Source organism: Amaranthus tricolor, chromosome 6 (genome assembly GCF_026212465.1).
Source record: "Amaranthus tricolor cultivar Red isolate AtriRed21 chromosome 6, ASM2621246v1, whole genome shotgun sequence".
Lineage (NCBI taxonomy): Eukaryota > Viridiplantae > Streptophyta > Magnoliopsida > Caryophyllales > Amaranthaceae > Amaranthus > Amaranthus tricolor.
In genome coordinates this window covers 19992192-20017702 of record NC_080052.1, presented here as the reverse complement: position 1 = coordinate 20017702, position 25511 = coordinate 19992192, and the positions used below count along the sequence as shown (strand labels likewise).

Genomic DNA, 25511 nt, shown 5'->3' with positions numbered 1-25511 from the left:
AAGATATTGTAAGTAGACATTAAGGATAAGGTAAGTAGGCTAGTAAGCTAAATTCTAGGTAGACATTAAGAATATTGTAAGTAGGCATTATAAGTACCTTTTAGGTGGACATTAAGTATATTGTAAATAAGCATTAAGAATATAATAAGTGAACATTAAGTGAATATAATAGGCATTAAGTATATTGTAAGTTTAATACGTGACATCTCTCAAGAAACTGACTTTTTAAAATTTGATTCATAGGTTGAGTAGAGAATCAGAAAGAGTGGAAAAAAAAAGAAAAAGAAAATTAATCATTCATTTAAACAAAGAGAATTAATCGTTTAATATATGTGAAAAGAAAAGTCATAACCATTACACAAATGAATAATTCCGAAGAAGAAATTATAAGTTATAAGAGTAGGGAGAATAAACACATAAAAAAATAGAGCCTAGAAAAGGGCTGATAGACGATATAAAAAGAGCATCAGGTCTCCAAATGAAAGCTTCTCAGATCCTTTTAAAGAATCCCACAACTACAAGTCTACAACTACTCCGCCCATCTCCATTGTTCTAATAAAATTAAATCGTCATGTTTTAATCACACTTCTAATCATTATCATCATCAACCTTTGGGGCTTCAACGAACAACATCAAAAACTGCTCAAATTCTCTAATTTCTCAAATGCCATGGTATGTCTATCTTAATCCTCTCTTTAATTCTTTTAAAATTTTCGTATTCTTAAATCTGCGCAAATTTAAAGTAAAGAGATTGAGAGATTATATCATTCAAAAATCATCAAACTAATTGCATAATTACGTACTAATCAATAAGCAGATTAGTTTGATGATTTGAATTAATTTGATGATCAGTACGTAATTATGCAATTAGTTTGATGATTTGAATTGGTTCAGTTTTCTATGGTTTCTTGCGTTGAATATTTAATGATTTATAACGCCGCATCCAATGTTATGTTCTGTTTGAAGAAAATAATTTATTAGAAAAATTGATATTATTAATTCAATCTTTTATTTATTCGTTGTAAATAATTTTATTTTTAAATTACTTTAATAATTAACTTTTATCTTTAGTTCATTAGCAACATAAATCTTTTATTTTATAATAATTCAATCTTTGCTTTTAGTTTGCTATCAACGTATTTTTAAAGTATGCTGACAACAAATTAAGAGAAAAATTAAATTATTAAAAAATAATTTAAAAATGAAATTATTCATGTTGTAAGGATGAATTATTAATATTAATTTTTTCTTATTCTATTGATTATTAATCAACTAAATTGTTAGGCCGTTTGACTAGAATATGTCCCTTTTTTTTAATTTTTCTTTGCTGTCTTGTTTTAGTTGAACATTTTTTATTCGGAATAAGTCGAACTTTTATATAATTTAATAACTTACAGTTTTCACTTGAATGTGATCGCCTTTATATGATGATTAATGGAATTACATTAATGAATGAACTTTTATTTTTAATTAATAATCAGTTAATTATAACAATGTTATTACGACAATATAATTGCATTAATCTCAAAAGATTAAGCCCGATCATTATATGTAGAAAATTATCAAACTCATCCCTCACTTAGAGGGAGCACAGGTATGATTTACCCACTACTCTTCTCCTTCTCAGACTCTAACTTATGCAATACAAGATAGAGTTGCTAACTCTAACTCTATGTATATATATTAAATAATAAAATTATTTTAAATTACATAAAATTTAATTATATAGATCGGCGTATAATTTTGTCATGAATTCACACCTTAATACTATTTTTCACCTTCATTAAATATTTTTAAACAAATTATTGTGAGAGATGGTCTCTTTAAGAGATACATTAGATATATGTGCTAAATAGTCCGATTAATACAAATAAAAGAAAAAAATAAAAATATTGACTTCTTATTTTAAGGTCGTCTCTTTGAGAGACGGTATCTCACAAGAATAGCTGATATTTTTAAGTAGCCCTTGGCTTTTAACTTTATGATACAATACCAAATCTATAATTCAATTATAATATACTACTCCCTCCGTTCCTTTTTATTTGTCCACTTTAAGTTTTTCCACTTTATGAGAAAGGAATTTAAATTTTATTGTTAAAGTATATATTCTAGAAAAAATATATTCATATAGGATCTAGATTAGTCTTGATGCTTAAAATTTTAATATATAATTTTTATAATTTTTTATTATGTGTACTATTAAATATCGAGATTTAAAATTTACATTGAAATATGTGAAAAAGTAGAGTGGACAAACAAAAAGAAAGAGAGGGAGTAACAAAGAGTATATTTTAATCGTTCACATATATTATTATAATAATCCTATAAATAAATTGTGCAACTTAAATTAGATATTGCTTACATTCCTTTACTTGTTACTGATTTGCAAAATAAGAAAGGATTTTGATTCCGTCCCCTTAATATTCCCATTCCTTACCTCCTAAGTATCATCAAATCTTTAGTAATTATTTAATGAGAAATTTTAGTAACTTTTTATTTTTCATATTATTCTAAAAAGATTAGTAGTTGACAACAGTAGTGCCTTATAAGTTACGATCTAAAAGTGCAAGTGGAATCTAATTCATTCAAGTGCAATATATATAAGTACAACCTAGAAGATCTATGGAATGAAATATTATAGAGCATCCCTTGGAATATTTGATTTAGCCTAGAAATATGAAAACTACCCAAAATATAGCTACAAACTAGGAAACTAAATGTCATTAAAGAATAAGATGATATTATTGCTAACACCCCTCTCAAGTTGGAGTAGGAAGATTGAAAATGCCCAACTTATGAAGTAAATAATCAAATTGAGTTTTTCCGAGAGCTTTGGTGAATATATTAGCTAACTGCGCAGTGGTAGGAACGTAAGACGGAGCAATCAAGTTAGTCTGGATAGCATCTCGAACAAAGTGACAATCTACTTCAATATGTTTTGTTCTTTCATGAAATATGGAATTTTTGGTAATGTGCAAGGCAGATTGACTATCACAAAACAAAGGAATAACCTTGCGGTGATGGACACCTAAACTTAATAAAAGACCTTTTAACCACTTTAATTCACAAGTGATAGCAGCCATGGATCGATATTCGGCCTCTACAGAGCATCTGGAAATCGTGTTTTGTTTCTTAGTCTCCCAAGAGATAGTGGAATGACCAAGAAAGACCAAGCATCCAGTGAGAGAGCGCCGAGTGATAGGACATGCATCCCAATCAGAGTCACACTAACCTTGCAAGGTTAGATCATTGTCAGAACGAAGTAAAATTCCTTGACCGGGAGTACCTTTCAAATATCGGACAACACGGAGAGCAACATCCCAATGTGCAACAAGAGGCTCGTGCATGAACTGGGACAAAATATGAACTGAGTAGGCCAGATCTGGTCTAGTGACAACAAGATAAATTAATCGGCCAACAAGACGACGATAAGATTCAGGATCAGAAAGAACATCCGACAGGTTTGGAACCTAATAATCCAGTTTCAGAAATAATGTCAAGTGTGTACTTGCGCTGGCAAAGAAATAAGCTAGAAGAACTTCAAGCAACTTTGATTCCCAAATTTTTTTTTAAGGAGCCAAGGGCTTTCAAATGAAAGCAATCACTGAGATATGATTTGAAGGTCTTTAAAGCAGCAGAATCATTTCCTGAGATAATTAGATTGTTGACATATACAAGAACATTGATTTGAATGGTACCTCAAGTGTAAGTAAAAAAAGAATAATCAAAGTATGATTTTAAAAAACCATAAAATTTCAGAGCAGACACAAGGTTAGCAAACCAACATCGAAAAGTTTGTTTGAGACCATATAGAGATTTGCGAAGATGACAAACCATATTGGGATAAGAAGTTGCAAAACCAGGAGGAAGTTTCATGTAGACTTCCTCGTTAAGATCACCATATAAGAAGGCGTTATGAACATCCATTTGGTGAAGTTCCCAATTTTTAGAAGCAGCAATGGCAAGAAAAACTCGAACAGTAACCATTTTAGCTACAGGGGAAAAAGTTTCGGTTTAGTCGATGCTCTCTTTTTTATGGCTTCCCAAAACAACCAAACGTGATCTGAGACATTCGATGCTTCCATCTGAATTATACTTGATACGGTAGACCCATTGACATCCTAGAGCACGTTTACCAGGAGGAAGAGTTTCCATGGTCCATGTGGAATTATTTTCAAGAGCCTAAATTTCATGTTGCATTGAGTTTCTCCATCCCTCATGTTTAACAACTTCTTTGAAAGATTTGGATTCTCTGCCAGATGTAATAGTAGAAACAAAAGTATGATACGAAAAAGAAAAACTGTCATAATTAATATATTGTGCTAGAGGATAAGGAGTACCCGAGGAAGGCGACGGAAGCGAGGTGTTAGGATCTGAGGACAAGGATGGACTGGGAGTAAGAACTGAAGGGGAAGATAATTGCCCAGTGGTAATCTCAGCAGGAACTAGCGAAGAAGAGTTAGAAGATTTAGTAGCATTGTCTAAAGAACCATTTGGAGCTAAAACATGATCTACAGGAGCAGCATGATCGTCCTCCAGTTCATAAAAATCATAATCCATGGCTGTAGGTGATGGTAAGGTAGGAGATGGAGGATGATCGTAAAAGCCTGGTTGAATGTAGAGAAAAGTTTCTTCAAAAAACTTAATGTTGCGATATACAAAAAATTCCTGTGAATCAAGATCAAATAATGTCCATCCTTTTTACTAAAAGGATAACTCACAAAGATGCATTTTCGACTCCTACTAGCAAACTTATCATGTTTGGCTTTTTGATTGTGAGCAAAATAAAGACAACCGAAAGTTTGTATAGTGTTGTACAGAGTGGTACCAAACAATATCTCGTGAGGAGTTTTGTTTTAGAGCAAAGGAGTAGGAGTGCGATTGATTAAATGAACTGTTGTAAGTACACTCTCTCCCCAAAAACGAATGGGAAAATTGGCTTGAAAATGCAAAGCCCGTCCAACATTCAAAATATGTTTATGTTTGCGTTCAACCCTCCCAATTTGTTGAGGAGTGCCTACGCAAGAAGTTTGGAAGACATTGCTAGTTGCATTAAAAAAAATCTAGTAGACAATTAAATTCAGTGCAATTATCACTTTGGGCAACCTTAATAGTTTGAGAAAATTGACGATCAACCATAGTCACAAAGGACATAAATATAGGAAACACTTCAATTTTAGCAACAAGTACGTAAATCCAAACAGCACGAGGAAAATCATCTACTATAGTTAAGAAATAATGCGCCCTACAAGAAGAGGCATGAGTGTAAGGTCCCCACAAATCACAATGAATCTTTTCAAAAATACGAGAAGCAATTGTATCACTTATCGAAAACATACTTCGCAGGCTTTATTTAAACTACCCTTATAATTGTGCACAGGAGGAAGGAGTTTAACCATAGATTCCGAAGGATGACCCATCCGTTTGTGTGCCACAGCTTCAAGGAAGTGGATGCATTAGACACAAAAACTTTATTAACCGACGTGTTCCCTTCAAAATAGAATAGTCTATCCCCCCTAACACTCGTTCCAATTAGCCCCCTCGACTGGTCCTGTATAGTACACGTTTGAGACTTAAAGTGGACAGTGTAATTGTTATCATCAATCAAGCGAGATATGGAAATTAAGTTGCAACATAAGTCAGGAACATAAAGCACATTGTGAAGAACAAGATTAGAAGAGAGACGAATGGAGCCCTCATGTGATGTTTGGGCAGTATGTCCGTTGGGCAAACCAACATAATAGGGAGAAATTGTGGTAATGTCAAAGAGCCATGAATCAATACAAGTAATATGGCGATTTTCACCTGAATCAATGATCCACAAATTATAGTCAAACTTACCAGATTGGCGATCAGCTGAAATTTTAGTCTTACCAATTATACTAGCCAAAGCCTTCCATTGCTCAGCCGTGAAGCCAGTGGAAGAGGAGTCAAGAGCAGTAGAAGGAGATGAAGCAGGAGTATTTTGACCACGTCCACTAGTTATAGCAGCACTGGCTCGCGTGGATTCGCATCCTTGACCACCAGAAAACGATGATTTTCCACGACCAGTACCATGAATTTTGGATTGGTTGGGCCACCAATCTGGGTAGCCAATGATCTCAAAACAAGTCTTGGCTAAATGACCTGATTTCTTGCAATGAGTGTAGTACAAGGTAGATTTGTCAATTTTTTCCCCTTTGTCATCGAAGTTGTCAAATGAAGCTCTAGTACGAGCAACAAAACCAACAATAGCAGAGGAGGGTGCTTCAGAGGTAGGTTTGGCAAGTCGTACACGTTCATCTTGGATCACAAGTTGATAGGCTCTGTCGAGAGATGGCAGCGGGTCATTGGAGAGTATATTTGACCAAGTCTAAGCATAATACTCAGAGAATAATCCCATAAGAAACTCATGAAGTCTGGTTGTGGCACGACGACTTTCATGTTTGAGGCCTACGGTACATTGGGCACAACAAGCACAAGTAATCAATGGTTCAAGAGTGTTTAGTTCCTCCTATAAAGAGGTCATTTTACCAAAATAAGAACTAACAGACATGTTTCTGGTCTGTTCACATTTTGTAATAGATGCTTTAATTTGTTGAATTCGGGGATCATTCACAGTGGCAAAGCGAGTGCGAAGTGTGTCCCATAGACGTTTAGCATCTTTGTACTTGGACAAAGTGCTATTTATTTCTGAATCATTGGTGTTCATTAACCATGAATTAACATAGCATGAATAGTTTGCCAATCTGTTACAGTACATGGAGAAGAATAGGTTTGAATGGAGCCATCAAGAAACACGAACTTACGACGAGCTTCCAAAGCCTTTTGGATGTCGCTTGCCCATTCATCATAATTGTTCCCTCGAAGACGAGTAGGAGTAATGAAATCACCAAGACGATCATGAGGACAAAGATAATAAGGGGATGTAATATCGATACGAGTCGGTGGTGGTGGTGGTGGTGATGGTGATGGTGGAGAAGACGAGTTAGAATCTCCAACTATTATTATAGTTCTGTGGCGACTGATACCATGTAGAAATGCAAAGTAGAAATATGGGTTTTGAGTTTTCAGTGCTGTGTATATGAGTACAACCTAGAAGAAACTGTGGAATGAAATATTACAGAGCATCCATTGGAATATTTGATTAGCTTAGAAATATGAAAACTACCCAAAATATAGCTACTAACCAGGAAAATAAATATCATTTAAGAATAATATGATATTATTTCTAGCATATATATTTAGTGTGTTAGCATGATTACATATAATTTAAAATGATCAATTAAAGAAATGAACTGATTATATAGGTTCGTCTCATGATGAGATAATCTCATACAAGATAAACTGCATATTTAAAATACAATTACAATATTGAGCATAATAGCAAAATAGGCACAATTACAATAATTATATACAAAACATAATGAATACTCAATCTTTGATCTTCTACTTGAACTACACAATACGTATGATGATAATGAATTTGAACTTTTAAGAAGGTAAATATGCATGAACTACACATAAAAGATACATTATAGTCGCATTTTTTTTAGCAAGTGAAAAGTAGATGAGGGGTTCGTGGTGTTATGAACAATGTTTAAAGTCACTTAGAAAATGTAGTTTCCTTCCCTTTTATTATCATTTGACATCCCATCATGAACATTCAATGTGTAACCACCCATTAAATCACCCCTCAAAGAGCATCAACTGTGTAATTCCCTATTGAATGTAATCCTTAACTAAACTTCTCATATTGTACAACAATTAAGCATACACGTCCAAGGCATTATCGAAATTATTGCAAAAAACATGCATAAAATAATAAACAAAAACAATCAACAAAAACAATCATATTGTGGCCTTCAAGCTTTGTTCGATCATATTGAACAAGATATTCAGAAATCCTAATAATAGCCTTCTTCAAGCATCTATTGATGTTTGGTAAACCATCTTTTTTATGATTCTCTTTGAAAAAAAAGTTTTTAATGTCAATTTTTGAGAAATTACATTATGCTAGTGTCTATAAGAGTTTTCTAATGTTTAATATGCACACATATTATATTAACTTAGATATCCTTGTTTTATATTGCATGACCTAATTTCAACATGTAAGTTCACAAAACATCTTAGTTTATAGCTAATTTTATAAGCTCGTTATCAATTAAATTAGAAATTTTGTAAGCTTTTAAGTTATCAGTTATTAGCTACTTACCAAAAAGATTAATAACTTATATTTACATTTCTAACAATTCAAAAGTCTTTCAAAAGTCTACATAACAATAACTAACTTCCTTAAAGCGGCCAAACTTCAAACTTATAAAAGTTGATTTTTCATAAACTTTTGCGTGCCATGATAAACACAAGCAAGATATAGAGCCTTAGTTGTTTAGTTTTTAGTACTTAGATCTTGATTCTTGCATAATAGTGTAGAAAATCATAATGCAGAATTTGATTAAGCTTTAGTCTGGTGAATACTGAATTTATATTGATTAATAATGAGAGGTAACACTTCTTTTTATACAAGAGACTAGGACTAAAATAAGGAAACAAAATATTAACCCAAGCTTAAATAATAGGAAATAAAATAATCTTAATATTCCAAATATTAAAAAAGATCTTAACTTCCTAAAACATAATATTATAAGTATGAAATTAGAGAAAGGACTAGACCCTTAAGGTGTTTTTGGATGGAATGAAATGTAGGAAAAGGAAAAAAAAAAAGAAGGAAAAGGGTAGAGATTTGGAGGAACTAGATGAATAATTTTTGTTAAGGTTTTATCCCTCTAAAGTAGAAAGATTTGAAGAGAGAACTCTAATCTCCCTTCTTTTTCTTTCCCTTTCCTTCAAACAAATAAGAGTTTATTTCCTTTTTATTTTTCTTCTCTTCGTGTTCCTTCTCCCTTGCCATTTCCTTTCTTTCTTTTCTCTCCATAATTATTATCCAAACATATTAAGAAAAACTCTAAGATACGATAAACGGATTGATAATCGTCAATCTCATCCGTTTTTGATCTCTCTATTAGGTACTATCTCTATGTATGTAATCTCTTTGCCTTTTAGGTTAGTAGGGTCTTTTAAGATTATGTTTGTATTGGAAGTAAATATTTATGGTGGAAATAAAAGTCAAACTAAGAAAACACAATTATTGGGTAGAAAATTAAAGAGTATTATTGTTCTCAGAGATAATAATAGTTCTAAAATGATGGAGAGGAAGAACGTGAAAAATTAGTTCTCTTATTTTGAGGGTAATTATTTAACCTAGTGGGATGAAGGAGAAATATTTCCCTCATTCTCCTCCCAAATAAGCTTAAGCATCTTCCTTAATCTTCATTTTCCTGATTTATACCGTTATATTCTTTATTTTCATCTCACCTTTCGAAGTCATTTCTACTAGAATTTATTTGTATAGTTTGAGTGTTTGACTTTTATTTTCCCCTTAAATATTTGTACTTAATACAAGCATGCCCAAAAAAGGTTTTCCACCCCATAGGAAGTTCAGATTTGTTAATTGATGCTCTAGACCAAATGCAATATTTCATTGTGTAATGCAGTGGATTTGAGGTCATTACAAGGTTATAGAACTTTGTCTCACATTGGTTCTATGAGCAACTAATATGAGGTTTATAGAAAAGGCTCTCTCACCCACTAGGCTAATCTTTTGGGTGAATTCTCTTATTTATACTATAACAATGGTATCATAGCTAACTCAGAGTAATGGCCTAAGTGGTGGCTTGGGTTAAGCCAATTGTGACCAACGTAGCCGTGATCAATGAGGATCCAACTCGGAGTGGTGGCCTGGGTTAAGCCAGTCGTGACCAATGAGGACGTTGAAACTTACTGGGGTGCAAAATGTAATGGAATAAATTTGAGTTCAATACAAGGTTGTGGGACTTTGTCACACATCGGTTGTATGGCAACTGATGTAGGGTTTGTAAAGTAAATAGACTCTCTCACCTACTAAGCAAAGGGTGAGTTCTGTTGTTTATTCTATATAACATTATTAACTATGATATTTCTCGTCGATCTAACTGATTTATGTAGCCGATCATGTATATTTAAGATTAAGACTATGTCACTATTATATTGGGTGAACCAGTTTGGTTAAAGTTGGACTTAATAAATTTAATTTTGTCTTTATTAGACCTAATAAATTTGAGAAAATATGCAATTGATATTGTAAATGATTTATAAATTATTATTATGTATAGGTGAAAGATGATAAGATTGAAAGAAAGAGGGAAGTGATTTTAACATCTCCACTTTCTATAGATGAGGATTCAAATAATGAATACAAACCTCCTAACATTATTCAGATGATCTTTGGTCTCCTTAACAATGTTCGACCTGGAGCTGATCTTACTCGTTTTCAGGTATGCATGTCCTACAAAATCCAATTGTGTCAAGTCTTGCAATTTCGCTCCAATTTCATACACATTCTTTTTGTTGATCAAATTAACTTTTACTTTGTTGATATATCATCATCATCATCATCATCATCATCATCATTGTATCTCGCCATAGAAATCTATGGCCAGGGTCTGAGGAGGGATAGACGACGGCAACTCATACCCATAAAGGAGAGTGCGGCCATAGAGTCCCCCGACTCGAGAAAGAATAAGATAAGATTCTGCAACTGATGGGACCGAGTGCGACTGAAGCGAACTCCGCAAGTCTGCATCTTATCACACCCAAGCGTGACCCTTAGACATACGATAAATATAAATAGAAAGCATATGGTTATAATAATAAAAAAAATAATAGTAATAGCAACGAATAAAAGCCAGAGAACAAGAACACCGACAAGTAAGCGAAGGGAGAATCAGTAGTCTACAACATGGATAAGACGTCTCCACCTACCCTTGTCCCTGGTTAGGTCCTTAGAGAGGTTTAATTCATGCAAGTCAGCTTTTATTTGCTCATTCTAATTTCTCCTAGGTCTTCCTCGACTCCTTTTACCCTCTACTATTGCTCTTTATCCTCCTTACAGGGGCGTAAAGTCTTTCTCTACACATGTTAAACCACCTTAATCAATTTTTGCGCTTTTTTACAGAAATAGGGGCAACTCCTAGTTTGTCTCTAAACTCTTGGTTCCTAATTCGATCCATCAATGTGTGCCCGCACATCCATCTCAGCATACGTATTTCTGTAACTTTCATCTTATGTTCAAAAATCTTCTTTACGGGCCAACATTATGTGCCGTATAGCAAAGCAGGTCTGATTGCTACCCGGTAAAATTTGCCTTTAAACTTATTGGGGAACTTTCAATCACATAGCACCACGGTTGCTGCTCACCACTTGAGCCAACCAACATATATTCAATGATTGACATCTCCGTCAATCTCCCCGCCCCTCTGAATGATTGATCCCAAATACCTGTATTTCGTCGTACTAGTAACCACTTCTTCACCAATAGACATCTCTGGCTCACCAATCGATGATGTCCCACTAAAGTCATAACGCAAATATTCAGTCTTCGTACGGCTAATGCGCAACCCTTTACCTTTTAAAGCTTTCCTCCACTCATCCAATTTATTACTGACTTCCTCTTTAGTTTCCCCTACCAACACGATATCGTCAGCGAATAACATGCAACACGGTACTGTCTCCCAGATTGATTTGGAAATCTCTTCCATAATGAACGTAAAAATGAAAGAACTTTGTGTCGATCCCTGATGTAGTCCTACTTTAACCGGGAAAGAATCTGTTATCCCCACTGGTGTTTGAATTCTAGTCAAAACTCAGCCATACATATCCCGTATAGCCTCAATGTATATCGATGAAATACCTCTAGCCTTTAGGCTATTCCAGATGATGCGTCGTGGTATGCTATCATATGCTTTCTCTAAGTCGATGAACACCATATGCAAATCTTTCTTTCGCTCTCTATATTTTTCCATCAGTCTCCTCAAAACATTAATAGCCTCCATGTTTGACCTTCCTGGCATGAAACCGAATCAGTTCCCTCGAATTACTGTCTCTTTTCCGATTCTCCTCTCTATCACTCTTTCCCACAATTACATTGTTTGGCTAAGAAGTTTAATTCCTCTATAGTTCCCACATACTTGCGCATCACCTTTATTTTTAAACAGAGGTATTAGTGTGCTGTTACTCCACTCTTCTGGCAAGTTATGTGTTCTCAAAATAACATTAAAAATGTTAGTCAATCAATGAATGCCCTCTTCTCCTAAACCCCTCCACACCTCAATCGGTATGTTATCTGGCCCAACCGCCTTTGTTCTCCACATTTTTTGAGAGCTTCTCCTGCTTCCTATGTGGTAATATTACTCGTTGACCCATATTCCCATGGTCTTTGGACGTCAGAAGCTTGACTATTCTCCTCCTTTAGCTTCCTAATCTCGTTGAGCAATTAAGAAAAATATTGATGCCATCTTATTTTGATGTCCTCTTGTCTCATGAGAACTCGTCCCCCCTCATTCTTGATGTATCTTTTTATTATATATGGGCTAAAATTTATTTTTGTTAGATAGCTTTCATTTTCACTCATTAAGGTTTTGTTTTATTTATTTTAATTTAAGAATAATTAGTTTATGTAAGAGTTAATAAGTTTCATTAAGTTCATATGATGGTCAATGATCTGAATTTTAGATTTTATAGCTATTTTGAATACTAAAAGGAAGAAAACAGGTTTGTCCCTCATAAAACTGTGTAATGGATCAGATAAGGGTCGGATCGAGCTCAAATAAAAATAAACCGGATAATTGGGTTAGACTCAAATATAAAATAAAACGGGTTCAAATGTGTTGAGCCTTCTCGGCCCACTCCAATCTAGCCTTAACCGTTAACAAATTTGTTTATTTAGATTTCCATTGAAATAAGAATGCTAAAATTAATGTCTTTTAATTCTATTACTTGGTTTTGTAAAATTGTAATAAGACTATTGACTATTATAAAATTATAATAATACACCATAATTCAAGCCCTCATGACTAATATACAATTTTTCCCGTAAAAATAAAGAAAATGTTCATTTTCAACCCTTCATGACAACATCATTTTCAACCTCACACGTTGTTAGTACTGTTTCTGAGATTTTTTGGGCCCTAGGCGAAATAGAAAAATTGAGCCTCTTTTGTAGTACTTCCTATGTTTTTTGTCGTCACTTTCACTTTCATGGTCAAACGATTTCAACTTTGTCTATAAATGTGACATTGTATATGTTAAAGCAAGTGCCAATAATTTTAATGATGACGTTAACTTTAAACATAAAATCGAACATGCTTTGTCTTGTACTTTGGAGAGGGTAGATAAAGATGTGTCGAATATGGGTGGTTTTAGGTTTGGAACGGTTGATGAAAGTTGCTTAATCAAAGCAACAAGGAAAGAAGCAGACTATGAGTGGCTCGATCAGGCGCTCGATCGAGCAATGCTTAGCTCGACCGGTCGAGCGGTGTTGGCTCGGTCGAGCCGAATGTCCAGAACAAGTCAGTAGCTTCACTGGAAGCTCGCTCGACAGAGCAAGGTAGTGGCCTGGTCAAGCGGTAGTCGAGCAGACTACATTGGATTCTGTTTTTGGTCAGAATTTGTAGTGACTATGCAATAATGTGGTGCATTACTCTATTGTTTATTGTCATAGTTTATTAGGATGTTAATTGGGAAATTACATGTGAGTTTATGATGATTTATGAGGGAATATTAAGAGTGATGAATACCTTACCTATAAATAGGATTCATCATTCATAGTAACATTCACCACAAAAAACACATATATTGTTGAGAGGGCTATTGCATTGTTAGAAACTTAGAGTTTTTTAAATTTGCTTTAGTATTTGTGATCTTGAGAAATTGTTCTCAAGAAAAGGAGAGGTTTATTATACTTGGAATTGTTGAATTCAATATAATAAACTACATTTGAGGAGGAGGTATCCAAGATACCTCATATACACTTGTGTTCATCTTTGCATTATATTTTTCATTTGTTTTTCATTGTTAAACCTCTTCGAGGCTTTCATTTCAGCATATAAGAGATGCGTATAAATTTAAGAGTCATTTTATTATGCACAATTATAATTTAAAAACCAAAGACTATGGGTGTTTGACAATATAGCTTATTGGACAATTTTGGCTTATTTTGGATAAATAGATGGTTGAGTGACTAAATGATCTATAACTACTGTTTAATGAATTAGCTAGTTGAAATAACTTATATTGTTATGAATAACAAAATGTTTATAGCAGTGATTCAAAATCAACTGGTCAAACCAGCTGATAAAATCAACTGATTAAATATGTCACTCCAATCAATTACTAACTATTAGATATTCGCCGTTAATAAATTTATTTATTTCAATACATACATAGATTACAACAACAACAAAACTGAAATCTTGATCCAAAAGAACAGTTCCAATTGGGTTTAAATGAAATCTCTAATTTTAATTTCTATCATCTATACTTGTATAGCTACCTCCGTTGTTTAACTTGCCAAAATCACACCTACAATGCTATGGAGAATCAGTGTATTGTGTAAAGAAAGACATGCTAAGCAAATGTGTCAACGGAGAAACCGCTGTCGATCGGATGATCGCAGTCGTGGCTTGGAGCATCTCGAGTCTCCGTCCACTTATGTTTGGTGTCGCTCCATATAATCCCATTCTTGGTGAGACTCATCATGTATCAAGAGGAACCCTTAATGTACTACTTGAACAAGTATGTAATTACTTAATCATCTTCTTTTGTTCTTGATTTGGTGCATTTTGTTACCTTATGTTATTGAGGTTACGTTGTAGGTTTCCCATCACCCGCCAGTTTCGGCATTGCACGCGACTGATAAGTCTAATGGTGTTGAACTCATTTGGTGCCAACATGCTCTTCCCAAGTTTCAGGGTATATAATTTTTTTTTAAAAAATTACTTGGGATATTTAATATTTTCATAATTTTTGTACAATAATGTAACTTTTGACAAAAAATTCAAACCCAGGTAACCCACAACCTCTTTTCCAGGTCATGTTTTTTCAAAAAAAATAATTTTGACAAAAACACTAAAAATTAGAAAAAAAAATATAAATAAGGGAAATTATCAATAGTACCTATAAGTTGTGACACTTTATCAATGATACCTCTAAGTTTTTTTTATTATCAATAGTACTCTCGTATTATTAAGCGTTTTACAACTGTAATCTTTTTAAACTTTTTCTGTTTAAAATCGTGCAAAGCTGTTAACTTTTTTTCTTTTTCTTTTATTTTTTAATTTAAAACGGTTGTAAAATGCTCAATAATATGAGAATATTATTGATAATAAAAAAAATTAAAAGTACAATTAATAAAGTATCAAAACTTAGGGATAGCATTGATAAACAACCACCCTTCCACCTCCACCTCCACCACCACCACCAAACATTACCGATCACTTGTGGATACGACATCCCCAAGTCCCCAACCTCTTCCCCTTCTCTTATGCGGCTTGAGCCCATCCCCTCCTTTCCATCTTATCTAGCCTTGAAAATCACCTTCACATAACCCTTCGCCAACCACAACGCCCCCCCTACCACTTTTCTTAAGCCCTAACGATCACTCTCCTCCTTTTCCCTAGACTTGACCACTGCCAAATCTGAAATCCCCTTCCCCATGCGTCCATGGCGGCCACAAAATGCAATACCCCGGTAAACCCCAACCCCGATGTGCCCTCAGCCTTTCAGCCCCAACGTCAACCACATATATACCCCACCTTGCACCACCTCCAACCCTTTTTATCTCTTCCACCGTCAATTCACTTTAACATTACGTTTAGATAGAGAGAAAGGAAAAGGATGGAGAACTCTTTATTTGGATAACAAAATAGCCATAAGTAAAATGTCTAACAAACCTCATAACATGGATGATTATGATTTTAAACACAGTAATCTCACAAATTAGTTATTGATTGTTGACCGTCTATTATAGAAAAAATGATCCAACAAACTAAAAGTCAATGAAAAAGCTATTTAGAACTTTTTGTTTTACTTGAAATCAAGTTTTTCGGCCAATTTAAAATTAATTGACTTAAAAGTCATTTAATAAAAAATATTTTTTGGCTGTTTAACCAATAAAAAGACTACACAATCATCTATAAAATAAAAAATTGAAAAACTCATAAATAATACGGTGTTTGGTAATTGATTGTTACAATTGGTAGTGTTGTTTTTTTGTTAACCGCTAATCCATGTTTATAAGCCAAATAAATGTTAAATAAAATTAATTGTTGTTGGCTTCTTAGAGAAAAAGTGGGCAAATCAAAAGAGCCAAAAGCTATCGAGTAACTTATTGGTTTTGACTTATAATAAACTTATTAAGCTAGTTTAAAAACATTTACTAAACACGTTTTTTAATTGTTTGGACGAATCAATATGAAAACCCAAAATTAAAAAAAAGTTGATTTGTCAAAAAAACACAATAACATGGATGATTATGATTTAAACATAATAAATTCTCAAATTCATGATCATCTTCCTAAAATCTTTTTGTCCTCAAATTGATGAAGGAACTACCATAGAAACAATAGTGCATGGAAAAAGGAAGATGAAACTTGTAGAAAAGGGAGAAAGTTATGAGATGAACTCTCCAAAATTGTTGATAAGATTATTGCCAAAGCTTGGTGTTGATTGGGTTGGGAATGTGAGAATCAAATGCCAAGAAACAGGGCTTCAAGCTGAATTATCCTTTAAAACTGCTTCTTTTATGGGTTTTGGAGGTGGCTTTAGATCTGTTAAAGGAAAAATCATTTATTCATCTGATTCTTCCAAGACATTATATGAAATCTTTGGCCAATGGGACAGGTATTTCATTCTTTCAATCTTTTCTTTTAATTAATTAAAATATTGATAAAACTTAAAAGTACTACCTTGATGTACATATATTTATACCATTGTGACAAATGTTGCATTTCAAAAATTACTACTCTATTCGTTTCTATAATTTTTTCAATATATACGTGAAAATTAGATAAAATTTGGTAGATGAAACTTATGTTATAGGGAGAATTTTTAATCGTAGAAAGTCTAAATTTAATTAATGATGGATTTCTAATTTTTTTTTCCATTTGTCATTTTTAAACTACGACAGTTTTTTTTATGCGACAAATTGAGTTTTATAGTAATGACAAAAGTATAATATTAAGAATATCAAGAAATTAGAGATGTTTGATGATAGGAAAAAAAATAATAAGATGATAACAATGATAGAAACGTTGAAAAAAGAGGGAGGAAAAAAAATTTTGAAAACTTTTTTGAAAGGAAAGAGAGCATATAGTAACCCCAAAATAAAGCAAGGAATGCTGGATGGGAGTGTAATAATAGCTTGATTAGAGTCTAAATATAAAATTTAACCTCTAATGTTACCAAGATCGCAAGGTATGAAGTAACTTGATAAACCGATATAAGTTTCAATGATTTGACAATGTTTAAAGGAAATAAAAACAATGCAAAAGAACACAAAGATTTAAGAAGGTTTACCCAATGATGGCTATGTCCTCCGTGGTGTGTAGTGTTTTGTTTATATTATAACAATCAAGAAATAGAACTCTTACAATGAAGTATTATGAATGATGTAAGAGAATGCAAAGGCTATGAGTTTAGGTTTAGGGGTTTGTGTTTGATGTGTTTGGATGAACAAATGAGCTTCCTATTTATAGAGGAGATCACACTAAGTAACATTCAATACATTAAAGCTATGAATTAATAACAATGAAACAGCTCCAAGGACTTGAAGAGTCAAAAACAACATCTTAAGAACGTTAGAAGGTTCGCTCGACCAAAGCAGGGGCTCGCTCGATCGAGCGGCCTGGTCGAGTGGACTACAGGAATCTACTGTATACATTATGTTGCTCGCTCGACCCACCCTAGAGCTCGCTCGGTCGAGCGATTTGGTCGAGCGGCTTTCAGAAAGCATTCTAGCAGCTTTGCTCGACCTAGCATAGTAAAGCATCTTTTCAATTTCTTCATTAAGCCTCATAACTCTATGATTAAGTCCTACTTCATTACCTTTATAACTCATGAATTAATTCACACTTTAACCAACATCATAAATCACAAACATTAAGTCACAACTTAATACACCCATTCAAGTCATCTATAGGATTCTATCCCATGAGTCACTCATAAATGTACACATCAATTATGCACTTAAATTACACCAATATTCTCAACAGGAGGGACAAAAAGAGTATATATTGCATACTACTTTACTACAAATGGACGTCATTTGACGTCGTTAGTTAATTGATAAATGAATAGGGCGACAGACTGACGATGGGATATGATTAGTTGCTCCATCCGTACTATCATGCGACTCCGATCCCAGGTGGGATTTAGGGATCAGATGTTTTAATTTTTTTTTTCGATGATAACAATAAAGATAGTAATTAAAATAATCCCTTTCGACTTGCGGCAGCACTATAGAGTATTAACTCCAAATTATTCATCGGCAGGACCGTTAAAATTAAGGACACGATCGACGGAAAAACTAAAGTAGTGTACAATGCTAAAGAGGTTATTTCTGCACTTTCGACCCCAACACTACGGGATCCAGAGGTACTCTTTTATTTTTAAATGCTATTTTCCTCTTTGACCTACTTTTTAATTTTATTTTAAAGAAAAAGTTCAAATTCATTCTTTGATCAAGAATGTTGATTGCTTCAGTGGAAAAATGTTATGATAGCAAAAAAATGATTGAATCACGTTCATTTTAATTCATGTTTTTGGTATTTCTACTTTAAATTAATAGTAAATGATTAGGGATGTTCATTTGGGTTAAATTGTTAATTTATTTTTTATGCCGGTCAAATCAGATTTGATTATAAAGTTAGGCAAATATTAGGTTATCGAATTTGTTTTGAACACCTGTATGATAGATATTAGTATTATCTAAACTTATTAGCTATTAGAGCACTTTATGTTTCTTTTTTTAAGCCGTATAGAACAAGCTAAGATAAAAAAATTTCAGCTACTCTTGTGAGAGATTGTCTCTCAAAGAGACGACCTCAAAACAAGAAGCTCACATTCTTATTTTTACTTTAATTTGTATTGATTAAGCTACTTAGCCCGTATATCTAATGCGTCTTTTGGAGAGACTGTCTCTCATAACAATTTGTGTTATTAGGGAAATTCCACGTGGTAACCTTGAGTTATCGGCTTTTCCATGTGGTAGACAAAATTTTTTTAATCCATATGATGACCTTAAATTTCTAACATTTCCACATGGTAGACAAAAGGGAAGTGTTTTTATTAACTTTACGCTATTCATCCTGAACATAATGACTTTTGTTCAAAATAGACATCGCGATCACCTTAATTGGCCACATATTTCGTAATTCAGTCAACATGAATAAATAATTTAACCAAAAATTAATACTTTGTCTACTATATGGAAAAGCAAAAACTTATGGTCACCATATGAAATTTCCAATTTAACCTCTTTTTATATTATTATTGGCCACATGTTGTGTTTGTTGAACATTGATGTATAGGGAGTGTTGCAAAGTGAATCAGCAATAGTATGGGGAGAGGTAAGCAAAGGGATACTAAGCAAAGATTGGGATAAAGCAAGAGATGCAAAGAGAGCACTTGAAGAGAAAGAAAGAGAGCTTTTGAGGTTGAGGAAATCCAAAGGAGAACAATGGAATCCTAAGTTTTTTAATTTGTCTTACGATATTGAAACTGGTTGGGATTGTTCACCTAAACAAGATACTGTTTCTCCAGCTCCAATTATTTTTCCAATTTAACCTCTTTTTATATTATTATTATTATTGTTATTATTAGATTGTTAATTTTAGTTGCATTAATATAGTATTATTTCGTGATGATTTTGCAAATTCAAGCAAAAATCTTAGTAAAAATACAAATCCTCAAATGAAATGTTGTCACCAATTTTTGAAATACTTAAGCAAAAAAAAAAAAAAAAAAAATTAAATAAACTAAGTTTTAAACTTATCTAAAAGTAAGCGTGAAAATTTTAAACCTGTAGTTTGAGTCTGTTCCCAGTTACTAACTGCGAACAGGTCAAAAAAGACAAAAATAGCTGTTCCCACTTAGTAACTGGGAACAACTATTTTGTCCTGTTGCTGTTCGCAGTTACTAACTACGAACAGATCAAAACAGGTCAAATAGCTGTTCGCAGTTAGTAAGTGCGAACAACTATTTTGTCTTTTTTGACCTGTTCGCAGTTAGCAATTGCGAACAGCCCCAAACCTCAGATTTGAGAATTTCACGCTTACTTTTGAAATAAGTTTTATTCTTAATTTATTTTGATAATTTTTTTTTTATTTTTTCTCTTATGTTTTTCAAATTTTCTATTGTCACAAGGTCCAAACTAGAGGAGACTCATTCATGTAAATGGGCCTAATTGGCATCCGCAAAAAGTACCCAACTCAACTAGTAAAATAAACTCTAAAAAGATCATCCTCATTTTTGTTCATATGGATTTAAGTTTCAAACTTAATTAGATTTTCTGAATTAAATATACTTTCTTATAAAATAAATTAATCAAATAACATTCATCATCATCATAACAAATATATGTCTCGTATAAATTATAGTCAACCAAGATTGTCTTTTTGTTTATATTCAGTGTGAGTAAATAATTTGACTTAACCATTAGAATTACGGTGCTCTTACATATAAGTATATAAGTAAATATTTATTTATAAAAATGTTTTTAGTATTTTTCTCTTGATAGTTGATACAATGTGAATGATAGTGTTACTTACCCTTCAAAGTGTTAAAGCTTTCATAGACTTTATATATGCAGATCTTCCTTTATCCTATTTAATTTGGTATAATTTTTTTTTTCTCAATATCATACTTAATTTGTTATAATTTTCTTTTACCAATATCCAACAAAATTTTTTTATATTTTTATTTTTTTGATCCTCTATTACACACTTTTTATTTCCTATTTTTTTGGTCGTATTTGAGACTAACGAGTAACATCCAAATGGACAAATACACGTAGAAAAATCAGTGGAGCGTACAAGTATACAATTAAGAAAATATTTTGAATTCTTTCCTTCTTATTTCTAGTCAGAATTCTTTCTTAACAATCTTTACAGCTTACATCATTAAATTTGTGCATTTATTTGTGATAAGAACAAGATTAGTTCCAAAAAAAAAAAAACTGACCTGTTATATGTATCCAAACTTGCTCACTCCTACAAGTTTGTAAAAGTATTTATCAATTATAATATCAATTATTATTATTCCTTATATAGAACTATGATCATGCTATGAAGACAGATGAAAGATGTCAATCCTTACACATAAAATAGGATTTGACCAAAAAAGTCTCTCGACTTGAGAAAAAGGTCTAGATAGAGAGATTCCTATAATAACAGGGAACGTGTGAAACTGAACCCGTAAGCCTGCATTTTACAACACAAGCTGAGTCATTAGTATAAAAATTTTAAACGTAAATTTCATATGGTGACTCTAAGCTTTTGACTTTTCCACAAATGTTTTTATAAATTTTGCGTGTTGACCTTGAGCTTTCAATTTTTCCATGTGATAGACAAGATGTTAAGTTTTTGATTTAACTAAGTACTTATTCCCATTGGATTCAAAATATGTGGTTAATAATGGTGATCACGACGTGTTTTTTTGAAAAAATGTCATTACGTTAGGTAAAAATAGCGTAAAATAAAAAGACTTTCCTTTTGTCTACCACGTGGATAAATTGGAATGTTAAGTTCACCAAGTTGATTGAAAAAATGTTTGTCTATCACGTGGAAAAATCAAAACTTCAGGATTACAACATAAAATTTTTCAAATATTAATATAGAAGATAAAATTTTTTTGTAGAAGTATATATATTATATCTTATAAATATTTTTGGACTGGAAGAACAATTTGAATCCTTGGACCAAATTTTGAATAATGAAGCCTAAGAAATAAAATGTCTTAGCTAGCAACTGGCAATGCAAGAACGTACAATTGAATTCTACGACTCATTAGATAATGCTTTTGAGGGTATTAAATTGGTCCCAATAATTTTAAGCAAGACAAAAAAGGCAAACACTCGATCTAAAGTTTCATGGTCGATGAAATTAAACAAGGGTTCATGAATTTAAAGATAAGAAGTCCCTTTCTTTGATGACTGTTCATCTCCAATTCATTTTTTTTTTTACAAGTTTGCACCAATCAACCTTCATTTTTCATATGGAAGTTCAAGGAAGATGGCAATGGTCACATGCCTCCATTTATTACACCACGTACTTGTCACTATCACAACTCACTCCTCCATGCTATGCCTTTAATTATTTTACAGGGTAGGTTCGGATAAGTCAGAGGAGAGGCTAATGAGAATTGAACCCAGGTTGTTTCTAAGGAAATTGATATATATTTCAATTGAGATTAAATCCAATCATCCATCTTATTGAAATTTTTGATATATGAATAATATTTTTGAAAATTTTACTCTTATATAAAATTCTTAGGTTTAGAGCAGTTCAAAGGCAAAAGATATAGATTAGACACGGCATACAACTGACTTTATAATCTTGAACTTAAAACTGATTTAACTTGTTTTCTAAAAAACTTTTCTAGAATAAAAAAGATTGTCATACAACAAAGAAGCATATATGCTTGTTTAGGTCCCCTGATTGGAGATGCCAACCCCTCAAGGACGAATTTTATAACCCTGATTGAACTTAAAACTGACTACATTTCTGTATATAAGAAGATACACAAATACTTTTTGTTTTCATTATCAGAAGGCTATTGATTGCTGCTGCACGCTGCCTTGTTCAAGGCACTCAATGCCTTGTTCAATGCGCCATGTTGCAACCTCTCTTTTGCTTCTTTGCAGTACCAATTTCATGCCATTTCTTCCCTCTTACACTCCCATCACTCTCATCAATGATGTATACACGGAATGATAACGATATGATTAAAATCATCTCCAACATCGGGTGATTTGGCATTAACACCGGTGCCCTGACTTCAAATTTGACTGCATAATAATACAAGATTTTTTGTAAACATAAGACGACCCTTGATATTTTCCAACTCAAATCATTTCGAACAAAAGCTTCTGGTTTTGATATAATTTTCCTATAATATTAATTGATTAAGTTAATGTTGTTATCTTAGATTATTAGTATCTTATAGTGACGTATCAATTATATTTATACGACTTTTGATATTTTATTTTTGATTTTGATATCCACAATGTATTTTATATATTAAAACAGAAAGAAACCATGTTGCAATGAGCGAAAAAGACTAAAATCAAAACAATGAGGAAAATTCATTGCTTGGAATACGTCAATTATAAACCCATACCGTGTATGAAGTTATTTGATTGAGACATTGCAATTTGCATCCTGTTCTATCAATTCCTTAATTGGTTTATTTAATGTGTTATGTGTAACTTCTATTTTGGAGGGTTTCTAAATTTGGTTAGTTGTGTTTGTGCCATCTAATTTTGAAGCTTTTTTAGATTGAAATGTAGCACAAGTGGGCAACTACATGTGTAACTAGTCCACTATAGGCTATAACCAAAATTCCATTAAAAGAAATTTGGATAGAGTATTTTTCTTTTTTGAAAAGGAATTAAAATTTATAATTTTTTCGTTCTTTTGAGCTTGCACCTTATATAATTAATTATATAGTGCAAAACAAAATTAAAAGGAGATATGGAGTAGTTGAAAATGATAGGACTTACTCCTTAAACTTATACACTAATATACTTTTTATTCTTTTTACGATATGAAACAAATCTATATTAGAATCAATGGACGCTTTATCAACACCATTAAAAAGACCAGTCTATCTTACTAGGAGTATTTGATTAAGAAAATTTTCTTTATAATTATAACTAGAGCTCACAAACACTATAACTTGAGCTCAACTTTTAGTGTATTGGAATTAATTCCCTTGAGCATTTATCATTAGATGAATGGTAATAAATACAAGTGAAATCTCTAGTTTTAGAAAACACTATAATTACAAGATATTTACCAAACACAAAATCACAATAAATTATTCTAGTAAGATATTATTCTATCACACCCTCAAAGTCGAATTGGGAGGTTTGCGGACGCTGAGACTGGACCGAAACTCATCAAAAAGAAGCTGAGAAAGGCCCTTGGTAAAGATATCAACAATGAGAAACTAGAGGGAACATGAAGAACCCGAACATCACCACATTTGACCTTTTCACGAACAAAATGAATATCCAAATCTATATGTTTGGTCCGTTGATGATGAACCAGGTTGCCGGATAAATACACGACACTAACATTGTCACAATAAACAAGAGTGGCGGTGGAAATGGGAAACTGGAGCTCAAGAAGTAAGTTACGAAGCCAACAAGTCTCTGACACGACATTGGCAACGCTACGATATTCGGCCTCAGTACTGGACTTAGAAACTGTAGGTTGGCATTTAGCAGAGCAAGATACCAAGTTGTCACTCAGAAAAACACAATAGCCAGAGGTAGAGCGACGGGTGTCAAGACAACCACCCCAATCAGCATTTGTATAGGACAATAAGGAAGAAATGGGGGATTTATACAATTGCAAACCATAATCAAGAGTACCTTGAAGATACCGAAGAATGCGATGAAGAGCAGCCATATGGGCAATGCGAGGATCATGCATAAAGAGACGTACTTGCTGAACAACATAGGAAATATCCGGACGAGTGAAGGTAAGATACTGCAATGCTCCAGCTAGACAACGGTATAAAGTAGGATCAGCATAAGGAGAACTGACATTAGCACAAAGTTTACCAGATGTAGTGACAGGAGTAGGAGTAGGTTTGCATTGAGACATGCCGGCTTTGGTAAGGATTTCAACAGCATATTTTTGTAAAGACAAAAAGAGACCTGCAGAATTACGAGAGACAACAATACCCAAGACATAACTGAGAGGACCCAAGTCCTTCATAGCAAATTCGGAGCTTAACTAAGACATAATATACTAACGAAGAGAATCAGAAGAAGTAGTAAGAACAATATCATCAACATATAAAAGAAGATAAGCAATGTCGGACTCATGACAATAAACAAACAGAGAATTATTAGAATTACTATTACGTAAACCAATGGTGGTCAAAAAATCCACAAATCTTTGATACTATGCTCGAGGGGCCTGTTTAAGACCATAAAGAGATTTTCGGAGAAGACAAACATAATCAGGATGAATAGGATTACGGAAAGCAAGAGGTTGATGCATGTTACTATTTCATTTAAGTAACCATGAAGAAAAGCGTTCTTAATGTCAAGCTGATGAATGGTCCATGATTTAAAAAGAGGAATACTCAAAACAATACGAATAGTAGCAGGCTTAACTACTAAGCTAAAAGTCTCATCACAGTCAATGCCCTCCCTTTGTGACTTCCCATCACCAACAAGTCGCGCCTTATATCGCTCAAAAGAACCATCAGATTTAGTTTTTAACCGAAAAATCCACAAGGAACGATTAACATTAGCATTGGACGATCGAGGTACAAGATCCCAAGCGTGATTTCCAATTAAAGCATCAAATTCTTCTTTCATGGCCTGTTTCCAATTCAGGTCACGGAGAGTATGTATGGGATTT

The 25511-nt window shown here is 33.1% G+C and overlaps 1 protein-coding gene across 2 annotated transcripts; it reads left to right on the top strand.

The window, feature by feature from the left end:
• The first annotated feature begins 313 nt into the window (after positions 1 to 313).
• Positions 314 to 19832, top strand: LOC130814827 (oxysterol-binding protein-related protein 4C-like). Of its 2 annotated transcripts, XM_057681051.1 has the most exons (7): positions 318 to 672; positions 10191 to 10352; positions 14404 to 14649; positions 14730 to 14826; positions 16461 to 16755; positions 18405 to 18507; positions 19443 to 19832. In XM_057681051.1, the coding sequence occupies exons 1-7, from the start codon at positions 670 to 672 to the stop codon at positions 19695 to 19697; spliced, it is 1161 nt and encodes a 386-aa protein (XP_057537034.1). In that variant the 5' UTR covers positions 318 to 669; the 3' UTR covers positions 19698 to 19832. The 2 variants fall into 2 exon arrangements, with proteins under 2 accessions (XP_057537035.1, XP_057537034.1); XM_057681052.1 differs by lacking the exon at positions 10191 to 10352 and having other exon boundaries at positions 314 to 672.
• The last annotated feature ends 5679 nt before the right edge of the window (positions 19833 to 25511 follow it).